Genomic DNA, 23,045 nt, shown 5'->3' with positions numbered 1-23,045 from the left:
GCTCACCTGCGCTTTCTCCTGCTGCATTTCCCTGCCTGTCCCTCCATCCTCAGTCCAGTCTATCGCTCCATGGCAGATAAACGTTCGTTCATAGCAGACTGTCTCTTTGGGTGGTGCAGTTTTTGTTTCCCATCTTAAGGGGTGCGTATCTGTAGATGTATAGCACATGAGCAGGTTTCCCTCGTGCAGGGGTGGGCCTGGTGGTGCTGCTGGAAGTAACCCACACACTGTGTTTTACTCTTTGTTTTTTAAGCCTCTCTGCTTGTGACACACACACCGAAATGGCAGCATTTTCATCAGCTCTCATTGGTTTCTCTAGCTTTCTGTGACTTTTTGCCAAAGTCCAATGGGAGATTTTCTGTGATACACCAATTTTGAAATATAGTTTACTGAAAGCAGGTGTTGAAGCAGCAAAAATCTCTCAGTGAACTTCCTACAGCGTCACATTCAGTCACCTAAAACTTTTTCTACATAGCATTTTTTTGGGGGGTGGAAAGAGTGCAGATATTTACAGATAAAACAAAGTATTCCATTTTTTTACCATTTTAGCGTGATCAAGTGGCACTGCATTGTATTAAGTAGGTGACCCTCAAGTTAGATGTTAGTAATGAGGACTATAGTATGGTAGTGTAACAAGTTGTGGGAGTATTCAAGGGTGTGGACAACACAAAGTACTCTTCCCAAATACCTGGGGCCTTATTTGACAAAACATTATTGCTGTGAAGGTATGCGTCCTGCTCTGAAACCTGCAGGAGCAACAGTACCACTAAGTATTCTGTTCATTTTTGAACAGTAAGCCAATCTGCTTTCTCCACCAGCCTTAATAGAAGCCTTTAAAGTGTTGGAAGTTTCAGAGACTGGTGTACTTCAATTGGTGGTTTTGAGATTACAGATGAAAGATTAGTGTATAATTTATATTAATGCAGTACTGGATTAAGAATTGTAAAATATTTTTAGTGTCCTATCTATTTCTTAAATGTAATGCGTTGTGCCAGTGCAGGTAATCAGTTCGACAGGGTGAGAAGCATTGCTGTGGTTGTGGAAGAGGTGGCAGTTGGAGGAGCAGATACCGTGTCTAAGGGAGCCAATACTGCTTCTAACCAGTACTTTTTTTTTTAAGCAAACATTAGTTTTGAGGTATATTGACCTTTATTGGACTTTTTTTGTTACATTAGGCAGTGGTTCTCAAACTTTTTTTTTTTTTGCGGACCACTTGAAAATTCCTAAGTGGACCACTTAATGATCTTTCCAAATGTTGTTTGTAGCGTTAGCTAACTATTGTAAAGCGCTTTGGATAAAAGCGTGATATAAAAGCGTGGACCACCTGATTGTATTTTTCAGATTTAATGACATTTTAAAATGTCCCCCCACATTGTTTTTGGTTGTTACTAAATATTTTAATTATCATAATGTAATTTTTTTCCCTTAGGTGGATGAAGTTCCTGATGGAGCAGTGAAACCTCCTACAAATAAAATGCCTATTTTCTTTTTTGGAACACATGAGACGTAAGTTTTTTAGACTAAAGAGCACGTCATTTTCATTGCAGAATATCTTAAAAGTAATTTCACAGCCTACCTGTATGGGAGGCATTCACAAATAATATTCAGAAATAGGCAAACTTTTCCTCACCTAAACTTTATCAGAAAGATAGGCAGCTTAAAAGAAGGCTGCTTGGTCTTCACATCTACCATGAAATACTGAGGGGAGCTCTCGACTGTAACCATTCCATGAGATGTCAGGGAGCTCTTTTCCTAGTCAATAAAAACAAAGGGTTATTATGACTAGACTGCCCCCTATTCTGTTTTGTTTTCACTATAGCAGGGGTTCTCAAACTTCATTGCAATGTGACCCGCCCTTCTGAAAACAAAAATAACAACAGGACACCAGGAGGGGTAACTGAAGCTTGAGCCCACGCAAGCCCCGTCTCCCCAGGCGGGAGGGCCAAAGTCAAAGTCCAAGGGCTTCAGCCCCAAGCAGGGGACCTGTAACCTGAGTCCTGTTGCCCAGGGCTGAGGCCCGTGGGCTTTGGCCCCGGGTCCCAGCAAGTTTAAGCCAGACCAGCCCCAGCGTCCCCATTAAAATGGGGTTGTGACCCACTTTGGGATCCCGACCCAAAGTTTGAGAACCGCTGAACTATAGTACTAATTTTGGCCTTGAGCATCGTCTTTTATTTTGTTCTCAAAGAAAAGAAAAGAAAGTTGTAGTTATTAAATTATAGGATCTACATAAACAAAAATGGCAGCAATCCCCACTGACTAGGTTTCCACTTTATACTAATTTAAAAAAAAAAGAACTGTTGTGTGCACATTTGGTTCATGTTGTCCAATTCCTATCACTATCCTATCCTCCCTCACAGATCTCTGCAGGATCAGGTTTGTTTACACTTATTGTATCTTGTCTTAAATTTGATTAAAAGCTCTTCAGGGAAGGGACCAGGTCTTCCTATGTGTGTGAGCTAAGTTCTATACAATGGAGCTCAACCTTTTTTGGTTTGTTTTGGCACTACAGCAATATGAATAAGAATACCACCTGTCTGTTCCTTCCCTCACTGATTAAATGCCATTCTTGATTCCACCACTTGCTGCTTTTTATTAGTATTCCAGAATGCACCTGCATATTGATTTTTAGGGGCATGTAGAGCAGTAAGAAATCTACATGAGCCCACATAAATAACATTCAAAGATCTTGGGCAAAATTTTCAAAAGCTCAAGTTCCATCTTCCAATATGATTTAGGCTCCTAACTTAGATGCTTTTTTAAAAAGTTACTGCTACAGAATTAAAATATGGTCAACCCTATGTTTGGTAGTGTGGTAAATTCACTGTTACATTATTACAGATTTCTCATAGGCTCTCATACCTTACAGTGTTGCAATGTGCAATATGTTTCCCCGCTCCCCAGCATTTCTCTCCTTCTAACCTTTATTCCTAACCCAGAGTTCTTCATTCCTACTCCTGAACATTTCATTAGCGGCAAGTGCAGAGGGCATTGAATAACCATCAGAAAGAGTAGATCCACCAGTATGGGAGTATACTAATTATGGGGCATGTCAAACAAAAATTAGATTTGAGCTATGTAATCTATACAGCAGTAGGTGGAAAATCAGTGGTTCATCATATAATAGTTGGAGCTAACAATTTTCTGTACATTTTCAATTAAATAATTTTATACACTTTGGCCTTGATTCTGCAGCATGCTGACCCCTGTGCCTATGAAGAACTCCACAAGATACACCTTCACAGTTTTCACAGGACTGCACTAATGTAATATATTGCTCTACATTTTATAAAACTGAAGGCAGTCCACTGCTTTGAAGTTCAAGTCCCCTGCTTTCCAGGCCATCAAGCATTAGCTTTGTCATGCAAAACAATCTTTCTGGAATACATAAGGAGTGATGGTTTCCTGGCTCCAAAGCGCTCTTGTGCATTTCTCTCTGGCCAGGATTGGGGAAGAACCACCACACAAAACCAGAAAAAAACCTCAAACAATTATTTCCTAACTTTTATGTAACATAGTAGTGGTTTGCAGTTTACTAACCATTAGTATGAATTTGCATGATAAATTTCATGCAACTCTAGGTTTGAGTGTCTCCTGGTTTGCAGTGAATGGGAAGTGATCGTTGTTAATCTTCTCATCTTTGGATTCCTTCCCGTATAGCAATCCAGTGTAGTACCTTTAGAAGCAAAATAATAAGAAACATATTGATATTCTTAGTTTTTGTTTTGTCCATCTTTGCTGGTGGAAATTTGTTAATATTTTTTTGTTATATTAGTCCAAAAAAACAGATTTTTTGTGTGTGTGTGTGATTAGTCATAGACAAAAGTTTCTGACTTTAAGAAATTCCATAAAATTAACACTTGAAACTTTTTGTGGACCGCATATGTACAGTTGGAGTAGGAAATATATACAGTGGAGTCGCATCTTACGTGGAGGTTAGGTTCTAAAGTCAGCGCGTAAGGCGAAAATCACGTATAGTCAAAATTACCCTTGAAAATCCCTTAAATCGCCCATAAAGTACAGTATACTGTACATGGTTTTGTGTATACAACCCTGTACAGTAATATGTATAATGTATACAGTAATGTAGAGTATATAATAAAGAGTACATAGGCAAAATATGATTTTACAGTACTGTATTTTTAATTACAGGGGGGTATTTACAGGGGGTCGTCAGGGCTTGATGTCAATCCGGGAGACGGAGGCGATGGAGAGCTTGGGTGATGGAGAGTGAGTTCAACTCGAGTTCAACTGGTTCAACTCGAGAATTTGATTGCGTAGGCTCATCTGCTGCTGGTTGTTTTTCCGTGAAAAACATGGTGATCGACAGCTATCGCTGTTGTCTCTTGAGCTGCTCAAACATTTCTTGATATGGTCTCAAATAGTCCGTAATACTACATGTGATTTTGAGGCTTTGTTCCATAGAGGGATCGTATTCAGAAATTAAATAATTCAAGTGTTTCGCTGCTTGGAACACTTCAGCAAATTTATGAAGATTCCAACTTGCTGGCTCTTCCTGTTCGTCATTATCATCTTCGTCTTCTGTAGACAATTTTATCAGTTCCTCTAACTCTTCGTTAGTGAATGTTTCTCTGTGGCTGTCAATTAATTCTTCAGTTTCTTCCTCAAGGATGTCGATGAAGCTGTCACCACCCACTTGGCCGGCCACCTGAACAATGCGTCTCACTTCTTTGTCAGTGGTCAGGAAACCCTTAAAATCATTCACACATTCTTCCCATAGGTCTCACCAACATGCATTGACTGTTTCAGGCTTGATTGCATCCGTTGCCTGTTTAATATACGTGATACAATTGGCAATGTTGAAGGACTTCCAACACTCCATCACATTAAGATTGGGATCACCATCTATAGTGCTACATATCCGTGAGAACGTAAGCCTCGTGTACGTGGCCTTGAAACTGCCTTGGTTGAGAGGATGGAGGTGGTATTGGGGGGGAGAAAGATGACTTCAACGTCATTATGTGCAAACTGGAGTGCCACAGGGTGGCCAGGAGCATTGTCTACGATCAGCAACGCTGCAAAGTCAAGTCCTTTCTCTTCAAGGTACCATTTGACCTCCAGAATGAAAAACTTGTGGAACCAATCCAGAAATAATGCTGCCGTCACCCAAACCTTTTTATTTGATTGCCAGAACACAGGCAGGAGATTTTTGTTCTTGCCTTTTAGAGCACGGGGATTTGCAGTCCTGTAGAGCAAGCCCGGCTTTATTAAATACGCAGCTGCATTACCGCAAAACAACAGTCACACGGTCTTTAGCTGCTTTGAAGCCAGGGGCTTGTCTTTCTGGTTTCAAAGTGTAAGTGCGGTTGGGCATTTTTTTCCAGAAGAGCCCAGTCTCTTCAGCATTAAAAACTTGTTCCGGAAGATCGCCCTTTTCTTCTATGATTTTCTTTAATTGTTCGGGGTAGGCTTTTGCTGCCTGTTCATTGGCAGATGCAGCTTCACCAGTAGTCTGCACGTTTTTGAGGTTAAAGGGGTTCCTAAAACTATTAAGCCCACCTTGGCTGGCTTTGAATTCCTCCTCATCAGGAGGCAGTCCCTCTTCAGCAGGAGGTTTGAACAACGCATAAGAGCCTTTTCTCACAACGTGTAGCCATAGATAAGTACACGTTTGCAGATCATGTCTTCCAGCCATAAGTTTAATGCCTTTTCAGTCTGCACTAAAGTCTTATCACGCACCTGGCTTGTCACCTTAGCAGTTACTGGAGCACTTGATGCCACGGCTTGACGAATTTCTCTCTCTTGAATCTTGATGGCACGGATGCTAGATTCGTTGCAGCCATATTTACGCACCATTTTGGAGACTAACATACCATCTCTCAATAAGTCCAACACATCCAATTTTTCCTCCAGCATTGGAACAGATCACTGTTTCTTCGGTTGAGCACCAGATGAAGTAGTTGGCTTGCGTTTAGGAACCATGTATGAAAAATACGTACAGTATCTTTAAACACTAGAATCACACTCAGCGCGGCGAGTTGCTCACACTATGAGAGGCACTGAGGGAACAGCAGATTTACGTCTCCCATCTCACGCTCACTCCAGGGCATACACTCGTTGAGTGGAATGGTGGGCGGAATAGCCTGCACTATTTACAGGTATCTTGTCACTTTTCTTGCCGAGCGTGTGTAGTTGAATTTGCATAAGTTAAATGCGCGTATGATGTGCCCACGGTTGGAATACTGTGTCCAGTTCTGGTGCCCATGATTCAGAGAGGATGCTGATAAATTGGAGGGATTCAGAGAAAAGCTATGAGAATAATTTAAAGGATTAGAAAATGTGCCTTATCGTGATTGAGCTCCTTGACTGTATCTACTTTGGTTTAATAAAGAGATGGTTAAGGGGTGACTTGATTAATCTATAAGTATCTACATTGGGGAAAATATTTAATAATGGCTCTTCAGTCTACCAGAGAAAGGTATAATGATCCAATGGCTAGAAGTTGAAACTAGACAAATTCAGGTTGGAAATAAGGTGTAAATTTTTAACAGAATAATTAACCATTGGAACAATTTACAAGGATCGTGTTGGATTCTCCATCACTTCCAATTTTTAAATCAAGATTGGATATTCTAAAAGATATGCTGTAGGAATTACTTTGAAGTTCTATGGTCTGTGTTGAACAAGCAGTCAGACTAGATGATCACAGTTGTCCCTTCTGGCTTTGGAATCTATGAATGTAAAAGTCGCCTAAATGATCTGTAACTCTTCTCCTTTTGTTTCCTACATGAATAGGACATCCATGTCAAAGAGATCTTGTTATAGATGGTGGAAAAGAGAGAAAGTGGAGCTTATTGGAATTTATGTATTGAACCTTGGCATGAACCACTGCTTCATAAAACAAGGCGATACCTTTTTTTTTTTTTTTTTAATGATTTGGTCTTGGGCTTATACTTTGAACTGAGCTGATTGCAGGCACAGGTTTGAACATGAGAAAATACCACTGAGTTCTCAAATTGTGCAATTATCAACAAATGCATTGGCACGATGAAATTCTAACATGGAAACATAGGAATACAAGGAGACATTTACTGTGTCTTAGTGTTCTGCAATGTCAAATGAAAACTAGTATTGAGTATTTATTTTTAAATCTTGTTCTCCCAGGTACTGCATAGAAAAAGGAACACTGTAGATACTATGATTTTGATATAACGGGAAAGGTGCTAAAAGGAAAAGGAGATGTAGTTGTGCATCTGAAGCACTAATAATGCCCTTTATATTTGATGTCTACCTCTGAAGAGGCCACTTCTAATGCCCTTTGTATTTGCTGGTTAACTCCGAGGGGGCCAGTTCTTAGAGATGACAAAAAGCTACATGACTGAAAAAATATTTTAAAACAACAAATACTGAGAGGTAGATAGTGAGGAAATACTGATTTGTTTTGGTCTCACTTTAATTTTTTTGCTGGAAAGAAGCAGTTCAACATTCAGCTGCTGACTAAGGAAATCACTATTGGCTCTGGTAAAATCTGAGTAAGTATTTCTGGACATAGTAGAAAAGTTTACTGACTGGACGGAATATGAGTACATCAGTTAACTTGTATCTTTTTATAGCCCCGTACTCTGACTTGTCTGAGCTACTATCATTTAAAAGTAAAAAAGCTTTTCATCCTTCTTAAAAGCATAATGATCTTGCAACCTTGTTTTTCATTTTGATTTTCCTAGATAAGCTTCCTGTTCTGCAGATGTATTATGCACTAAAGGCAGAGGTGTTGAGAACATACTTTCTTTACGCATTTTAAGTTAGCACAAATTAAAATCTCTTTCTTTGCCTGTATGTACTGAAAGAGGGTTATACTAGTGCAAAATGCACACACAGTGGAAATTATATATGGACTGTCTGTGTAATATAATTAAGACAACTACAACAGAATACACTGAAAGCAGTATGTGTATCTTATATATCATGAGTCTTTAATTACATTTTTTTTTACAGCAGAAACTTCTTGTTGCAAGATAGTTTCTTTAGCCTGAAGCCATAATCTCCTGTACTATCTCAAGACATTTTCAAGATTTAAGGACTCTTCCCTTATTTCCTTTTTTTTTTTCTTTCTTATTCTTTACTTCCTTACTTCTTCCATCACTTCAGATGCTTAAGTACTGAGTTGGGTTTCAACCAATCGCGTCTCCTTCTCCCTCTTTCTCATATATGGCAGTATTAAGAATTTAAAATGAATTGTTGGCGTAGAAAAATGTACCTGTTAATTTTTCCTTTTTCACTTCTTACAGGGCATTTTTGGGACCAAAGGACATATTCCCATATTCTGAAAATAAAGATAAATACGGTAAACCAAATAAAAGAAAAGGCTTTAATGAAGGATTATGGGAAATTGACAACAACCCCAAAGTAAAATTCTCTCATCAACAGGTAAGTGATCTTTGTACGTATTGCTTACAAACTTGTAAGCATTATTGATGTTCTAATCTAATCTGGTCAAATACCTTGCATTGTCCTGCTGTTGTGAAAAAGTAGAGTGATAGCTCAGATGACATAGATGGCTCAGTTTCATTCAATTGCAGGTCAGACGGACAGTAATGTTATAGTTTAGAATTGGTCTTAAGGTTTTCAGTAATAAGTAGGAGTGAGGAAATTTTTTGGTATGATCAGTGATTTCTGTTTACTATGGTAAACTTTTAGAAGACTTGGTAATGGTTTCATGGGTATTGTGAAAACAATGATTTTTATAAGTTTTCTAGTGATTGTTATCAGGGTAATGTTGCAGGTCTCAGCTTTTAAATTTATTAATTTTTAAGAATTAAGCTTCATGGTATCTTCAGTGATCTGATGGAAACTTAGCTTACTGCCCTTCTTTCCATTTACATAAGTCAGTTTGTATGTCCAAGCACTTTTGATCTACAGATATTATCTTAACATTTCAACAAGTGATCTCTTGGCACAAATTTTCCTTTACCTTATTACCTTGTGTTGTCCTCCTGCTCCAGTGGCTGGGAGCAATGTGGCATCTCCCACTTATCCCTGCCTCTGTCTTCCAAAAGCCATCACATAAGCCTACTGATATAGTCCCTTGTATGTATCAGAGATTCCTCATCTCTTGGCCTCCTGTACAAACTTCTGCTGTCCAAATTGTGACAAGGCTGGGATTGGAAGCCGATACAGGGTTAGTTTATATCCAAATATATCACTTGTAAGCTGTGAGGAGCAGGCACCATCTTCTGTCTGTGTGGACAGTGCCTAGGACAATGAGCCATAATTGGAACCCTTAGGTACTATTGTGAAACAATTTTCAAACAAGCAAGCAGGGAAGCACTAGCTTGCCACTTCCTACATCAGGAAGCCCTGCACATGTGGGAGTGGGCTCTGCCCCACAAGACATCTCCTGATTGTATATGTCTGGCAAGGAAGAAGAACATGACTGAAGAGAGGTTGGGGGTCTGGCCTTTGATAGTGCCAAACCAGGAACTCTTCCCTTCCTGGTCTTCTGACCAGAGGTGTGGTGACTTTGAGAAAATGTTCCACCCACTTAGCATCTCAGACAACCTTCCTGAAAGGCCGACAATTCCAAATGGAAAGACCTGAAGTTTAGTGTAGTCGGGACATCTGGACTCCTTTACTTGCCCTGTACGAAACTTCCTATATGCATCTTCCGGCATATGTCTTAAAGACTTAGTGCATCAGGGTACGTTTTAATAGCTGTTTTAGCTTTCATGAACTGGTCCAAGGCCAACCACTGTCTTTGTAGGCCTTTGCCATCTGTATTACATGGGACTAGATACCCTTATATCACTCCTTCCCACTCCCACAAAATTAGGTAATTGAAAAGCCCTTTTTAACATGGGATATTGTGATGCTTCCTGGAGGTACCCAGGTTGTGAGGCACCTCACTACCACCTCCTCTTAATGTGAAGAAGCCTTGTCTGTGCCTGACATGGGTTGGTCCCTGACTCCACTATTCATGAAACACAAGCACTTCCCTCAGTCTGCGCAGGCTCCGCTCTCCTTCTGTAGGCTAGCAATAGTAACACTCCAGCCTCTGAGCATCTACTTGAGCGTCCGGCCCCGTTCCATTGGACACTCCCAATATTCACAGATCCACTGTTCCCAAAGAAGTTGTACACTCCAGCTTACTAGATTAGCCTCTGATCACTGCTCCATTTAATACACAGCACTTAGATGTGTTTGATATAGTAAAAACAAAAATTGTTTTTGTTTTATTTTTTAAAAATGAGGGGAGATTCAAATGATAGTAAATAGAAATATAGGGAACAAATGGTTACATATACAATAAAATCATAATATGCATTCTAGTACTTAAACTTTAATAATTTCATGTCTTATAAAGCAAAGTTCATCCCACAGAACTTCCAGCATCTTTCAGCCAGGCCTGGCTGTGATCCTTGTTTCCTTCAACGAAACACACTGCCAGCTTGTCCCCTATATAAAAAATACTGTCTCTCTCTTTGCAACTTCTGATAGATCAAGGGACTATTTTGATATATCTTCATAAACTGGACAGCCTCCTGCTGTGTATTCCTTCCTGTAGATTTTGCAGTCTTGTGTTTGATTTCACATTTCCATTGTAGACATTTACAAAGCAACCATGTTGTCCTTCACATTTTCACAAAGCACTCTTGCTTGGATTCAACCTCCAGGAGGGAATTCTGTGTTGATCTCTCCATACTCCAGAACTCATTTGCAAGATGGAGGAGACTGGATTCTTTCACTCTACAAAAAGAGCGGTTTTTTAACTTCAGTATGTGCTCATTGTTTGTTGATCAGTTTCTGCATGTTGTTGTTTCTCTGGTTCTGGGATCATTCAGCTGGATGACGTGCTGTGCACGATGAGCCTACAGAGGTACCTTGGATCTGTTTATATATGCTTCTCTGCTAACACTTGGTATTGGCTTAGTTGCATCACATTGCAGCAGTTATCCCTTTTGAGGATGTTCCTCTAGCTCAGCGGTTCTTAAAATTCATTGCACTGCGACCCCTTTTTGATAACAAAAAATACTACAGGACCCCATGCGGGGCTGAAGCCAAAGCCCGAGCCCCATCACCTGGGCCTGAAGCCAAAGCCTGAGCCCAGCTGCTCAAGGCTGAAGCCCTCAGGCTTTAGCTTCAGCCCCAGACTTGGGCCCTAGCGAGTCTAAAGCCTGCCCTGGTGACCCCATTAAAATGGGATTGTGTCCCACTTTGGGGTCACAACCCACAGTTTGAGCATCGCTGCTCTAGATTACTCTAAAAGAGTGAAAATCCTGTGCAGATGGTATCTTTAGTAAAGAAAAAGCCGTTACCCTGTAATCCTGATTCTCTGAGATCATCTGATTGGATACTCATTTGGCCATTTACCCATGCAAAATTCATTTTTTATTTTCATTTGTCTTGTGGTAGCACCTAGGAGAGCAGTTAAGGACTAGGGCCCCATTCTGCTACAAGCACATAATACAAACATCTACAATCTGAGATAATTGACAATAGCTAGATACATACTAATGGGGGAGTACAAAGCTGGAAGTCAGTGGTTTCAGCACACCAACTGCCTAATGTTAAGGGTTTTTTTGTAGGCATCTTGGCAGAAGAGAATTTTAGGGTAGGAATTGAAAGGGAATTATTAGGTGGCTTTGCTGATGTTTATGTAGTGCCCTTCCCATGCTTTAGGAGAGAGACAGGAGAAAGCATGAAAGTACTTGTTTGAAAATTTTACAAGTGGGTGTTGAAGGCTGGAAACAGAGGTGGGTGGTGAGCTCTCAATAGCTTATGAGCGATGATATTCAGGGTGCGGATAGGCAGTGAAGGGCCTTGAAATGAAGACGCACGTAGTTTGTATTTGAGATAATGGGGAGCCAGTGGAGAGATGCAAAGAGAGGTGATATGGTCAAAATGACCAGCCAGGAAAATGATTCTGAAGTGGGGTAAGACTGCATTTGTCAAGGCTAGATATGATATTGCCGTAGTCAAGATGTGAGGAAATGAGGGAGTGAATGAGAGTTTTAGCTGTATGGATGGAGAGGAAGGATCTTAAAAGACGTTAACCAGGAAAAATCAGCAAGTTTTAGATATGGCCTGGATGTGAGGATCTAGAGGGCCAAGTCAAAAATGACACCCAGGTTACAGGTCTAAGACAGGGAGATTGTTGGTTGTTGTGGTGTCCACTCTTACTAACAAGGTGTGGGAAAGGGTTAGGCATGGAGGACAGGGGTATTAAGTACTCTGCTTTGGTCATGGTGAGCTTAAGATGACAGACATCCAGAAAGAGATATCCGAAAGACTGAGATTTTAGTTTGGAGAGATGAGTACAGAGTAACAAGGCTGATCTGTGAGTTGTCGTCACAGAGATGATAGCTGAATTTATTTGTTGTTCAGAGAGGTCTCTGTCCTTTTACTTGAGGTACATTTTTTTTCCCCCTTGATTAGCTTTTTTTCCCCTGGAAGCTTCACTTTGTGCTGTACTAAACGGCAGAAAACTTAATGCAGAGTTCAAGTTGCCAGGTGATAGCTTCTTACCCTTCCAGAATATCAAGTTCAGCAAAACTCAGACTTCTTAAAACAAGGAAATAGAGTTAAGGTAAATGCCTGTGGAACCTTAATTCTGTCCCCCAGTAGCCACTGGAGCAGCATGCATTCCAGCTGTTTTCACTGTTAAGTTTAACTGTGCTGAATGGTGGTGGAATAACTTGGAATAGCTTGAAAAAGCTGTGATTGTGATAGGAGGAGATCTGCATTGGATTCTCCCCATGTGTTTATCAAAGGAAAGAGAGAGATGCACCTTGAGATTCCAGTCTCCATCATTTCAAGACAGAATTGTGTAGATTGTGTCAGTAGCAGGGCACTGGGATCTTCTTGCCATGGGTATTGTCAGTAGTGATATGTGGATTTAATGATGAATAGGAGAAAGTATAGGGTTAGGTAGCATCCTGTGGGCAAGTGTGAAGGGGCCGTAAAAAGGTATGAAATTGTTAAATTTTACAAATGTGGTATTCTGTCAAGGGAGTGGACTCGGTGTTTGAGTGTAGGGCAAGTGAAGTAATTCCTGTCCATTATAGTAAAAAGGCAGAGTGCAAGAATGTATGTTGTATGGACCTTTATTTGATCTCCGTATTTCCTGATTTTCAGAGGTTTGAATTTTGCTGTACTTGATGCTCTGGAAGGGCGCAAACTATCACTAGGCAACTGTAATTCTGCATTAATCAAGTTTTTTGCCTCATAATTTCCTAGGTTTTTTTAAAACAGAAAAATATTTTAGTTTATAAACATTTATTATTTAGTTTATAAATATTTAGTTTAAATGTTTAGTGGTCATTTAGGCAATTGTGGTTCTCAGCTAAGTTTGTAACTGTTGTGCTCCCATGGCTAGGTAATGATCAAAAGATCTAGCTTTTATATAGTGCTTTTCATTAGTAGATCTCAAAAAGTTTTGCATTATCCCCCTTTTACAGATAGGAAACTGAGGCACAGAGAGTGAAGTGGCGTGCTTGCAGTCATTCAGCAGGCCAATGGTATAGCTAGGAATAGTCTCAGTCCAGTATTCTTTTTAGTAGGCCACACGGTTGCTATGTGATTCCTCAGTGCTCCTCTCTCAATGTATATTTTGTTATAGTGGAATGGAATAGTCATGCTTTAAAATATTTGCAGTATGTAGTTGCTGACAGGGCAAGTGAGAAATCTCATCCATGGTTCATGGCCCAAAACCTTGACAGTTTTACTAAACAGTTTTTGCAGGAACTTTAAGCATATGAGAAGATTCCTTTTCTACCCTCTGCCCCACCATTCCCTGTAACGTGTAGCTCCCCTGCCAACATTTCTTTGATTTGTAGGACTGGAAGGGACCTTGAGAGATCATCTAGTCCAGTCCCCTGCACTCCTGGCAGGACTAAGTATTATCTTGATCATTCTTGATGTTTGTCTAATGTGCTCTTAAAAATCTCCAGTGATGGAGATTCCACAATCTCCCTAGTCAATTTATTCCAGTGCTTAACCACCCTGGCAGGAAGTTTTTCATAATGTCCAACTTAAACCTCCCTTGCTGCAATTTTAAGCCCATTGCTTCTTGTCCTGTCCTCAGGTTAAGAAAAACAATTTTTCTCCCTCCTCCTTGTAACAACCTTTTACGTACATGAAAACTGTTATTGTGTCCCCTCTCAGTGTTCTCTTTTCCAGGCTATACAAACCCAATTTTTTCAATCTTCCCTCATAGGTCATGTTTTCTAGACCTTCAATAATTTTTGTTACTCTTCTCTGGACTCTCTCCAATTTGTCCACATCTTTCCTGAAATGTGGTGCCCACAACTGGACACAGTATTCCTGTTGAGGCCTAATCAGTGCAGATTAGAGCAGAAGAATTACTTCTCATGTCTTGCTTACAACACTCCTGCTAATACATCCCAGAATGATGGATGGATGTTTTTTTGTTTTTTTGCAACAGCGTTACACTGTTGACTCATATTTAGCTTGTGGTCCACTATGACCCCAAATCCCTTTCCCCAGTACTCCTTCCAAGGCAGTCATTTCTCATTTTGTATGTGTGCAACTGATTGTTCCTTCCTAAGTGGAATACTATGCATTTGTCCTTAGTGAATTTCATCCTATTTACTTCAGACCATTTCTCTAGTTGGTCCAGATCATTTTGAATTTTAATCTTATCCTCCAAAGCACTTGCAACCTCTCCCAGCTTGGTATCATTTGCAAACTTTATAAGTGTACTCATTATGCCATTATCTAAATCATTGATGAAGTTATTGAACAGAACCAGACCCAGAACTAATCCCTGCGGGACCCCACTTGTTATGTCCTTCCAGCATGACTGTGAACCACAGAGAACGACTCTCTGGGAATGGTTTTCCAACCGGTTATGCACCCACCTTATAGTGACTCCATCTAGGTTGCATTTTCCTAGTTTGTTTATGAGAAGGTCATGCGAGTCAGTGTCAAAAGCTTTACTAAAGTCAAGATATACCACATCTACTGCTTCTCCCCCCTCCCCCCGCCAACAAGGCTTGTTACCCTGTCAAATTTCAGAGTAACAGCCGTGTTAGTCTGTATTCGCAAAAAGAAAAGGAGTACTTGTGGCACCTTAGAGACTAACCAATTTATTTGAGCATAAGCTTTCATGAGCTACAGCTCACTTCATCGGATGCATACTGTGGAAAGTGTAGAAGATCTTTTTATACACACAAAGCATGAAAAGATCTCTTCTCCCCTCCCCCAATCTCCTGCTGGTAATAGCTTATCTAAAGTGACCACTCTCCTTATAATGTGTATGATAATCAAGTTGGGCCATTTCCAGCACAAATCCAGGTTACTATACACATTGTAAGGAGAGTGATCACTTCAGATAAGCTATTACCAGCAGGAGATGGGGGGGAGGTGTTTTTTCATGCTTTGTGTGTATAAAAAGATCTTCTACACTTTCCACAGTATGCATCCAATGAAGTGAGCTGTAGCTCACGAAAGCTTATGCTCAAATAAATTGGTTAGTCTCTAAGGTGCCACAAGTACCCCTTTTCTTTTTACCCTGTCAAAGAAAGCTATCAGGTTAGTTTGACATGATTGGTTCTTGACAAATCCATGCTGACTGTTACTTATCACCTTATTATCTTCTGGATGTTTGCAAATTGACTGCTTAATTATTTGCTCCATTAACAGATGTTAAGCTGACTGGTCTGTAATTCCCTGGGTTGTCCTTATTTCCTTTTTTATAGTCTGTCACTATATTTGCTCTTTTCCAGCTCCTCACTCCCCTTCCCATCCCATTAAGCCAGTGGTTCTCAAACTTTTTTATTGGTGACCCCTTTCACACAGCAAGCCTCTGAATGCACCCCCTCCTTATAAATGAAAAACAATTTTTTATATATATATTTAACACTATTATAAATGCTGGAGGCGAAGCAGGGTTTGGGGTGGAGGCTGACAGCTCACGACCCCCACATACAAACCTCACAACCCCCAGTTTGAGAACCCCTGTATTAAGCCATTAATTGGCACTGTAGAAACAGTGTAAGATTTTGCTCCCTTCTTTCTGCTTCTGCACACACATCACAGGCCATGGCTTATTGGAGGGCTGCATGCTACCTTGGTTATGTAGCCGAACCTGCATATTCAGATGGACCCTTCATTCCTACCACTCACCTCGAGCTGGGACTCCTGCCCTTGCTTCAGCCAGGCTTTCCTAGCCATGCCCCAGGTCCACTGGGTCCACTCCAAGCTCTCCCCCCCCGGCAGTCCCCACTTTGAGGTGATGTGTATCTTAATTTTTTTTTCTGGATTTCTAGATGTTTAAATTTTTGCGTCTCCCCCTTCCTCCCCCCTCCCCCATTCAGGCTCATGGCAGAGAAGGGCTCAAACACATCAAGATGAGGTCTCAACCTTTATCTTTCAGAGGCCCCCCCAACATGCTTCAGCTGTGTGGAGGAGAGAGAGCTTCTGCCCTGCAGGTCTGGGAAAGAGCCTTGGGAGCCCGATGAGCAAGGGAGCTCAAGGCTTCTGCCCCTTGAGGTGGGGAGGGGGAGGTAGCTCAGGGCTTTCATCCCATAGGGCTGGGGAGTGCTGGGCTTCAGCCCAACATGGCATCTTCTGCCGGGGCACAGGGGCTCCAGCCCCTTCGGGACTCTGATCGGCCTTGCTTGGCCAAGCCCCTGAAACAGCACTCAGATCCCTAGTGGGCCGCAGACCCCTGGAGGAGAACTGCTGCATCAAGAGGGGGAGAAGAATCAGACCCCTGCAAAGGGTAGGGCTCCACTAGATCCTAGCACATACGTAGAAGAGGAGAATTCAGGGGTGACAGGCCTTTCCATTCATAAACCCCCAACTTCCTCTACTAGCCCTTATATTTCCCAATCCCTCGTATCTTCTTCCTTCCCCTACACCTATTCCCATTTATCCCTCATCCCTTGCTGCAGACCAAACCCCTTTTTCCCTTATTACCACCTAATACTGTACTCCAATAACTCCTTGCCTCCCAGTGACCACTCGTGTAATTTATTTTCTTTTCAAAAAGTTTCAGCACTTTCAGAATATTTTTCTGTACTCATTTAAAAAACAAACCACAAACAAACTGTGAGGAAGTAGATTTTTCCCTGTAGTTTACAGTTCATTCTCAGATTTCTGCCAGAGTAGGTTTCAAACTTTAAAACCTGAAGTCTCAGAGAGGTTTTAATTGGCTCATTAATTTCAATGATATGTTCTCAGATGAAAGAGAATACCCACTGGAGATGAATACAGCATGAAATAATAGCTCTGAGAAGTTTGAACTGCATCAAAAGTCAGTGAATGTTCCCTTCCCCACACCTCAGTACTGGAAAGTTTCTGATGTGTGTCAAACGCCCATTCTCAGCTCCTCACCTCAGTTTCAGCAGTGGGGATAGGGTAGGGCTTCTACAGCTCACAGGGGGGTAGGGAGAGGGGCTCAGACACCATCAAAGGCAAGCTCTGCCACCTGGCTGTCATGAGAGGGGAACAGGGATGTGGGTGTCAGACTCCCATAAATGGGCAGGGACCCCCAGATCCTGGCAGGCACACATTGAAGGCAGGGAGCAGGGCTCTCACTTCCCTTTGTGGGCGGTTAGCAGGGCTCTCACTCCGCTATGTCAGCAGTTACCCCTGGATCACAGGAAGGGATTAAGGAGCATGGCTCAGACACCCACAGAAAAGCTACCTCCAGAACCTGGCTCACATGAGGGAGGGCAGACCACCATAGATGAGTAGGGGCCTCAGGTTGTGGTGCACACACACAAGGGGAAAGTGGAGCTGACAGGCTCCCTTGCCCCTGTTCTCCCCCAGTCCTCCTGTCATTCACTCCCATATCCCTCTTCCCAGTGTCTCTCACCTTTCCTCTAGTCACCATGACCTCCCCCAAACCCTCTCCTCCTATTCACACCTACTTTTCACTGCTCATCACCCTCCCCAGTGACAATTTTCTTGTGTAGTGTATTTTCAAACAATAGGTTCAAGGTTTTCTGACTTTTCTGCTGTACTCAAATCACATCCCTCTCCCTCCACCTTTAAAATCCCCTTTGCTAGAGGTAGATTGGAGCATTATGCCTGCTTTTTTACTTCAGATTTCTGCGTTAGGCTGGATTTGAGCTGTGTGCGTGGGGTGGTATTTGGATTCAAGGATTATGCTATTCCCTCAGAGCCTCCCAGGTCCTGTAATTAAAAGGTTAATTTTCCAGTTAGTTAGCCTTTGTCTGAATGTGCTCAGATTAATCTATTGATCCTACAAACAGGCCCGTGAGTCTTCACAAGCACCTAAAGTGGAGAGAGAAACTCTTTTTTGGAATATCATTGTAACTTGGTTTCCCTCAAAGGACCACAAATTCTGTTGGGGGTAACTTCGAGCATTTGAGACCATGGTGCAGTGGTCTGAGCCCTGGTTTGATCAATCCCACACCTCCTTTGAGGCACAGTAAATTTCAAGGCAATCTAAGCAACCATAGGATTTTAGAGCACAGAGCTGAGTTTTAAGCAGAAAGCCAGTCTTAACCTTAACTATAGCAGAGTTTTGTTACTCTGCTACAACTGAAGGAACTGGCTTGAATGTTCAGAGGGCAGCATTTATACTTTGCTGGGGATAGCTTCCAGCTGCTAGTATGGAGGCTTTGGGCTCTAATCCAAAACCACTTCCCTCAAGAGGGAAAAAAATTAAGAGGGGCATTCTATCCTTGTACAGAGGATATAAGTCCTAGGAGTGAGACTTATGCACAATATTATCTATAGAGAAGCAGAATTAAAGGTACGTGATTTTCCCTTCTCTGTTTATTTCCATAGTTCTAGTGCTATCCTTTCCACCTTCATTGCATCAAAGAATATTTTTGATCCATATGCTTTTCCTGAAAATAATCATTAGCTTATAATTCATCTACTATTGATAGCCAGTCTTAGAAGTGGATCAGGTTGTAGCCAAACTACAAACTTTTATCTAATGCCCCTTCATATAGCCCAAGAAGTTTTAAATAATGGTTGTCAGTTTCTTGCATCGGTTGAGGATTACTAAATGGCACAATCACACATATAGGGATGTGCAAGGAAATGCTTCTGGAGTATGCTTTGTGTTCAGTAGGGGATAGGAAATGTTACATTATGGTGGAATTGAGTTTTGGTGTGCTAAGGATATTACTCAGTTGTACGTGGCTCAAAAGTTTTCCAGTCTTTAATCAAATGTTAATGGAAACTTTTTAAGTAAATCTTCCCTTGCAATGCTTGTTGTCTAAACACAACTTACTGGTAGTGCATGGGAACTGTGAACGTTAAATTTGAATGTTATTTTCATTGTCTCAGTTGAGAGAAATTTTAAAATCGGCTATAGTGGAAAAAACTAAATTAAAAAAAAATCACTTATAATACAGGTAAAGAAAATTTGATTTTTAATTTTAAACCCAACCGTGCAACTTTAATGTAATTATTATTCATTACTTCAGTAAATTATTTGACTTCATAAATGTGGTAATGTTTTTGTCTTAAAGTCGCATCCAACTGTTAACAACACCGATAAAGAGACTGTTGAAGAAAGCTGTCAAGAGCCTACTGAGGGAAGTGAAGAAAAAGTAGGAACCAAAAGGAGAAAGTCTACAGTCCCCAAAGTAAGTGACTATGTAAATTAACTGTTTGGTATCTGTATTGGAAATCTTACATATTTAGTTTAAATGAACAGTGCATAGGTGTTGTGACTGTCGTCAGTGTTCATTCCTGAAAACAGAAATTTGTCCTTATGTAATTACTATTATCTATTAAGCCGTTATATATAAATTTGAAACAATTTCTTACAACTACAAAGACTTAATTTTTTAAAAATAATATACACTTAAACAAGTCAGATATTGGAAATACATATCAGATAAGTGGAAGGAGAAATGATTGTCAAGACCTATGTCTGTTTAAAAAGTTTGTCTAGTTAAACCAGTGCAAACCCCTAATGTGGGTGAGTATAGACTGACTAAACTCTTTCTTATATCAATTTACTTTGTATCAATGTTACTCTCAGTAATATAGTATAGTTTCTAGTATAGATGAGGCTTCATTTTTGGCATGTAAGGATAAGAGTATAAATGACGCAAGTTGACTGACTAGATTTTTAGAGGGATACACTTCACTTTTCTTTCTGAAATCTCTATTTTTTTAATTGCTGCTATAAATAATGTCTAAGATTGAGGAGGAAAACTATTAGTGTTTTCTACTTCATTTACTTTGTGGATTTGACATCACTTGTGTAGTCAGTTTTGTTGTATCCCCTTGTCACGGGATCCACTCACTGCACGTGGCGCCTCCTCCTGGCAGCTCTGGGGATTAGCTCTTGCCAGGCACCACTCTCCTCTGGCCGTGTCTCTACCCATTGTTTCTTTCACACTACAACCCTCTGTCACTCAAAGAGCTGTAGCTTCCTGTTTGTGCCTTGGCCCTCCGCCTGTGTCATTAAATTCCTCCCCTTCTGGGGAGTTCAAACCAGCTGTCTGCTGATCTCTCCAACACACTGCGCCACTTCCCAGTGGCTGGCAAGGGACCCCAGGCATGCCCTCTACACTGGGTTCCAGCCAATAATAAGCAGCCATGGTCTGTATGGTCCTACCCCTTGCTGCTGTTTTTCTGGGCTTCTTCCGACCTATCTGGTTTCCCCCTCTTTCTGGGTTTGGTAGCCCAAGCTCCCTCCTCATAGGGAGTGATTGTAGACTGCTGCCTTGCAGTATCCTGCTGCTGACAACTCCTGGGCCCTTCCTGTTCCTGCCCAGCTAAGCCCATTTCCAGTTAGTGGCCCAGGAGTAGCCTGGGCAGTTAATTAGCCTGCCTAGCCACTTTAACTCCTCCAGGTCTTGTGGAGTAGGCACCCCATCACACTCCTGTATAGTCAAGTTTGGTCTCCTTTGTTTGTGTGAATGTTTCATGTGGAAGAAAGGGAGAGGTTACCTTTTAAAAAAATAAAATTAAAAAATGAGGGGGTGGGGTGAATGATTGTAAAACCACAAAATTAGGCAGGAATAGTTGATGTAACAACTGAATTATTTTTAATTCCTGGAAATGACTAAATTTAAAGATATAATTTTAATGATTTTGAAATCTTAATTTCACCTTCTGAATTCTAATTAAACAAAGGATAGACAGGCTGTCTGAGAAAAGCAGTATTGTTTGTTCGTTTAAAAAAAAAAAAAAAAAGCACCCCGATGTATTTTACTGTTTAGTTGCAACTGTAGAAATCCTTTATGTTGAAGACCTAACAAATGTGCCTCAGGTAGGAGTGATCTTGATGCACTTAGATAAGAATCTGGCTCCAAATTTTAATTGTGGTCTGTGGGCCAGACCTACATAGTTAGGGCCATATACATCAATGTAGGTACCCGATTTACATTCATAAGAATAGTAATTGTGCACAAATATATTGGAAGCAGAAAGCCTGCAAAAGAAGCAGTGATCTGCTGAATCTCTGGATTTAAAGGGAGCAATTAAGAAAAACCGAGACATTACTGAGAAGCTAAATTATTTCCTTTCGTCTTCCAACATCCTATGTAGTGAAGTTACCTGCTTCTTTCTAGTAATAATGATGGCATGCTATCAGATTGCAGTGTCAGAGATGCTGGAATAAATTAATCATAAATCACGAGGCCCAGACTATATATTCAGGAGTTCTAAAAGAGCTTAAATATGCAATCTCTATTGCATTTTTGAGGGATTTTAAGGGTATTAAATGCTGTAACTCTATTTTTAAAAAAAGCTTTGGTGGTGACCTGAGGAATTACAGAGAAGTGGAACTTATAGAGAAGTAAATTGTACACCTGTGTCTGGCAAATTGCTGGAAATGATAATTAAAACTAGAATAATAAAACATGTGGAAGATCATGATATTATAGGGTCTAACAGCATGGTTTCTACAAAGGAAAATTCTCTTGCTAATCTGTTTAGAATTAGTTGAATGAATCAGTAAAATAATGGATATAGGAGTTGGTTGACATAATTTTAGACTTTCAAAAGGCCCTTGACAAGCCACTACTAAAGAAATTAAGTGGTCATGGGGGTCAGAAGCAAAGTATTATGGATCAAAAATTGGATAGAAAGCAATAGGACTGGTCAGCTTTAATCATGGGGGAAAAAATTTAATACCTGCTTTTTTCACAGTTACATTCCAAGTCCAGTGGTGGTTAATATATTATTGTTAATATGGAAATGATTGCTAGTGAGGTAGCAACATTTGGAGGTAATTGAGTTACTTAGGTTAGAAAGACCAGAGAGGACTGTGAGGCACTCTGAAAAGACCTAAATTTTAAGTTAGATGACTGGGCAACATGGAGGTAAATGAAGTTCAGTGTCAGTAAATGCATAGTAGTGTTGCATACTGGAGGCAAAATCTTAAACTACTCTTTCACCTTACAAGGTTCTAAATTTAGCTGTATTAACTCAGGAAAGGAACCTGAACATTATTGTGGATTGTTCAGTGAAGAACTCTGCTCAGTGTAAAGCTGAAACATACTGTGTGCAGTACCAGTCACCACATCTCAAAAATATGGCAGAATTAGAGGCAGCTCAGAGAAGGGCAGGAACAATTAGATGCATGGAAATCTCTAATATGAAGAGGGATTGAAAAGATTGGGATTGGGATTTCATACTTTAAAAAAGGGACATGAATAAAATGGAACATGATAAAAGTATACAACAGAATAGAGAAGGTAAATCAGGAGCTTGTTCTTCCTGTCACATAACACAAGAACAAAGGATAATTGAGTTAAATTAAAAGGTGGGAAATTCACAACTGATGAAAGGAAATAGTTTTTCCCACACAAGTATGTTGATTAACGCGCATATTACCACAGGCTGTCATTGAGGTCAAAAACTTAGATTCAAAAAGATATTAGACATTTAGGTAGATAACAGAAATATCCAGAGTTCTTATGGTTAATGCTAAAACGAATTTTGGAAAGGATATAGATACTAAATCTCATGCTTCAGGGCTTAAGCCTGTCTCTGTTATCTCAAGATGAGAGGTAGGTTATGTCTACATTAGAGACCTTACAGTGGCACAGCTTTACCAATGCAGCTGCTCCACTGTAAGATCTCTCGTGTAGCTGCTCTGTGCCAATGGGAGAGAGCTCTCC

The 23,045-nt window shown here is 40.6% G+C and overlaps 1 protein-coding gene across 10 annotated transcripts in view; it reads left to right on the top strand.

Moving 5' to 3' along the window:
- The window catches only part of PSIP1 (PC4 and SRSF1 interacting protein 1), a 65,558-nt gene that overhangs the window by 1,084 nt on the left and 41,429 nt on the right, over nt 1-23,045 (top strand). For all 10 annotated transcript variants that reach the window (XM_073345460.1, XM_073345455.1, XM_073345457.1 and 7 more), the window contains 3 exons: nt 1,430-1,506; nt 8,247-8,385; nt 19,434-19,550. In XM_073345460.1, the coding sequence (XP_073201561.1) occupies nt 1,430-1,506; nt 8,247-8,385; nt 19,434-19,550 (333 nt within the window). The remainder of the gene's footprint in view (nt 1-1,429; nt 1,507-8,246; nt 8,386-19,433; nt 19,551-23,045) is intronic.

Source organism: Lepidochelys kempii, chromosome 5 (genome assembly GCF_965140265.1).
Source record: "Lepidochelys kempii isolate rLepKem1 chromosome 5, rLepKem1.hap2, whole genome shotgun sequence".
Lineage (NCBI taxonomy): Eukaryota > Metazoa > Chordata > Testudines > Cheloniidae > Lepidochelys > Lepidochelys kempii.
This window is presented reverse-complemented; position numbering and strand designations above follow the sequence as displayed.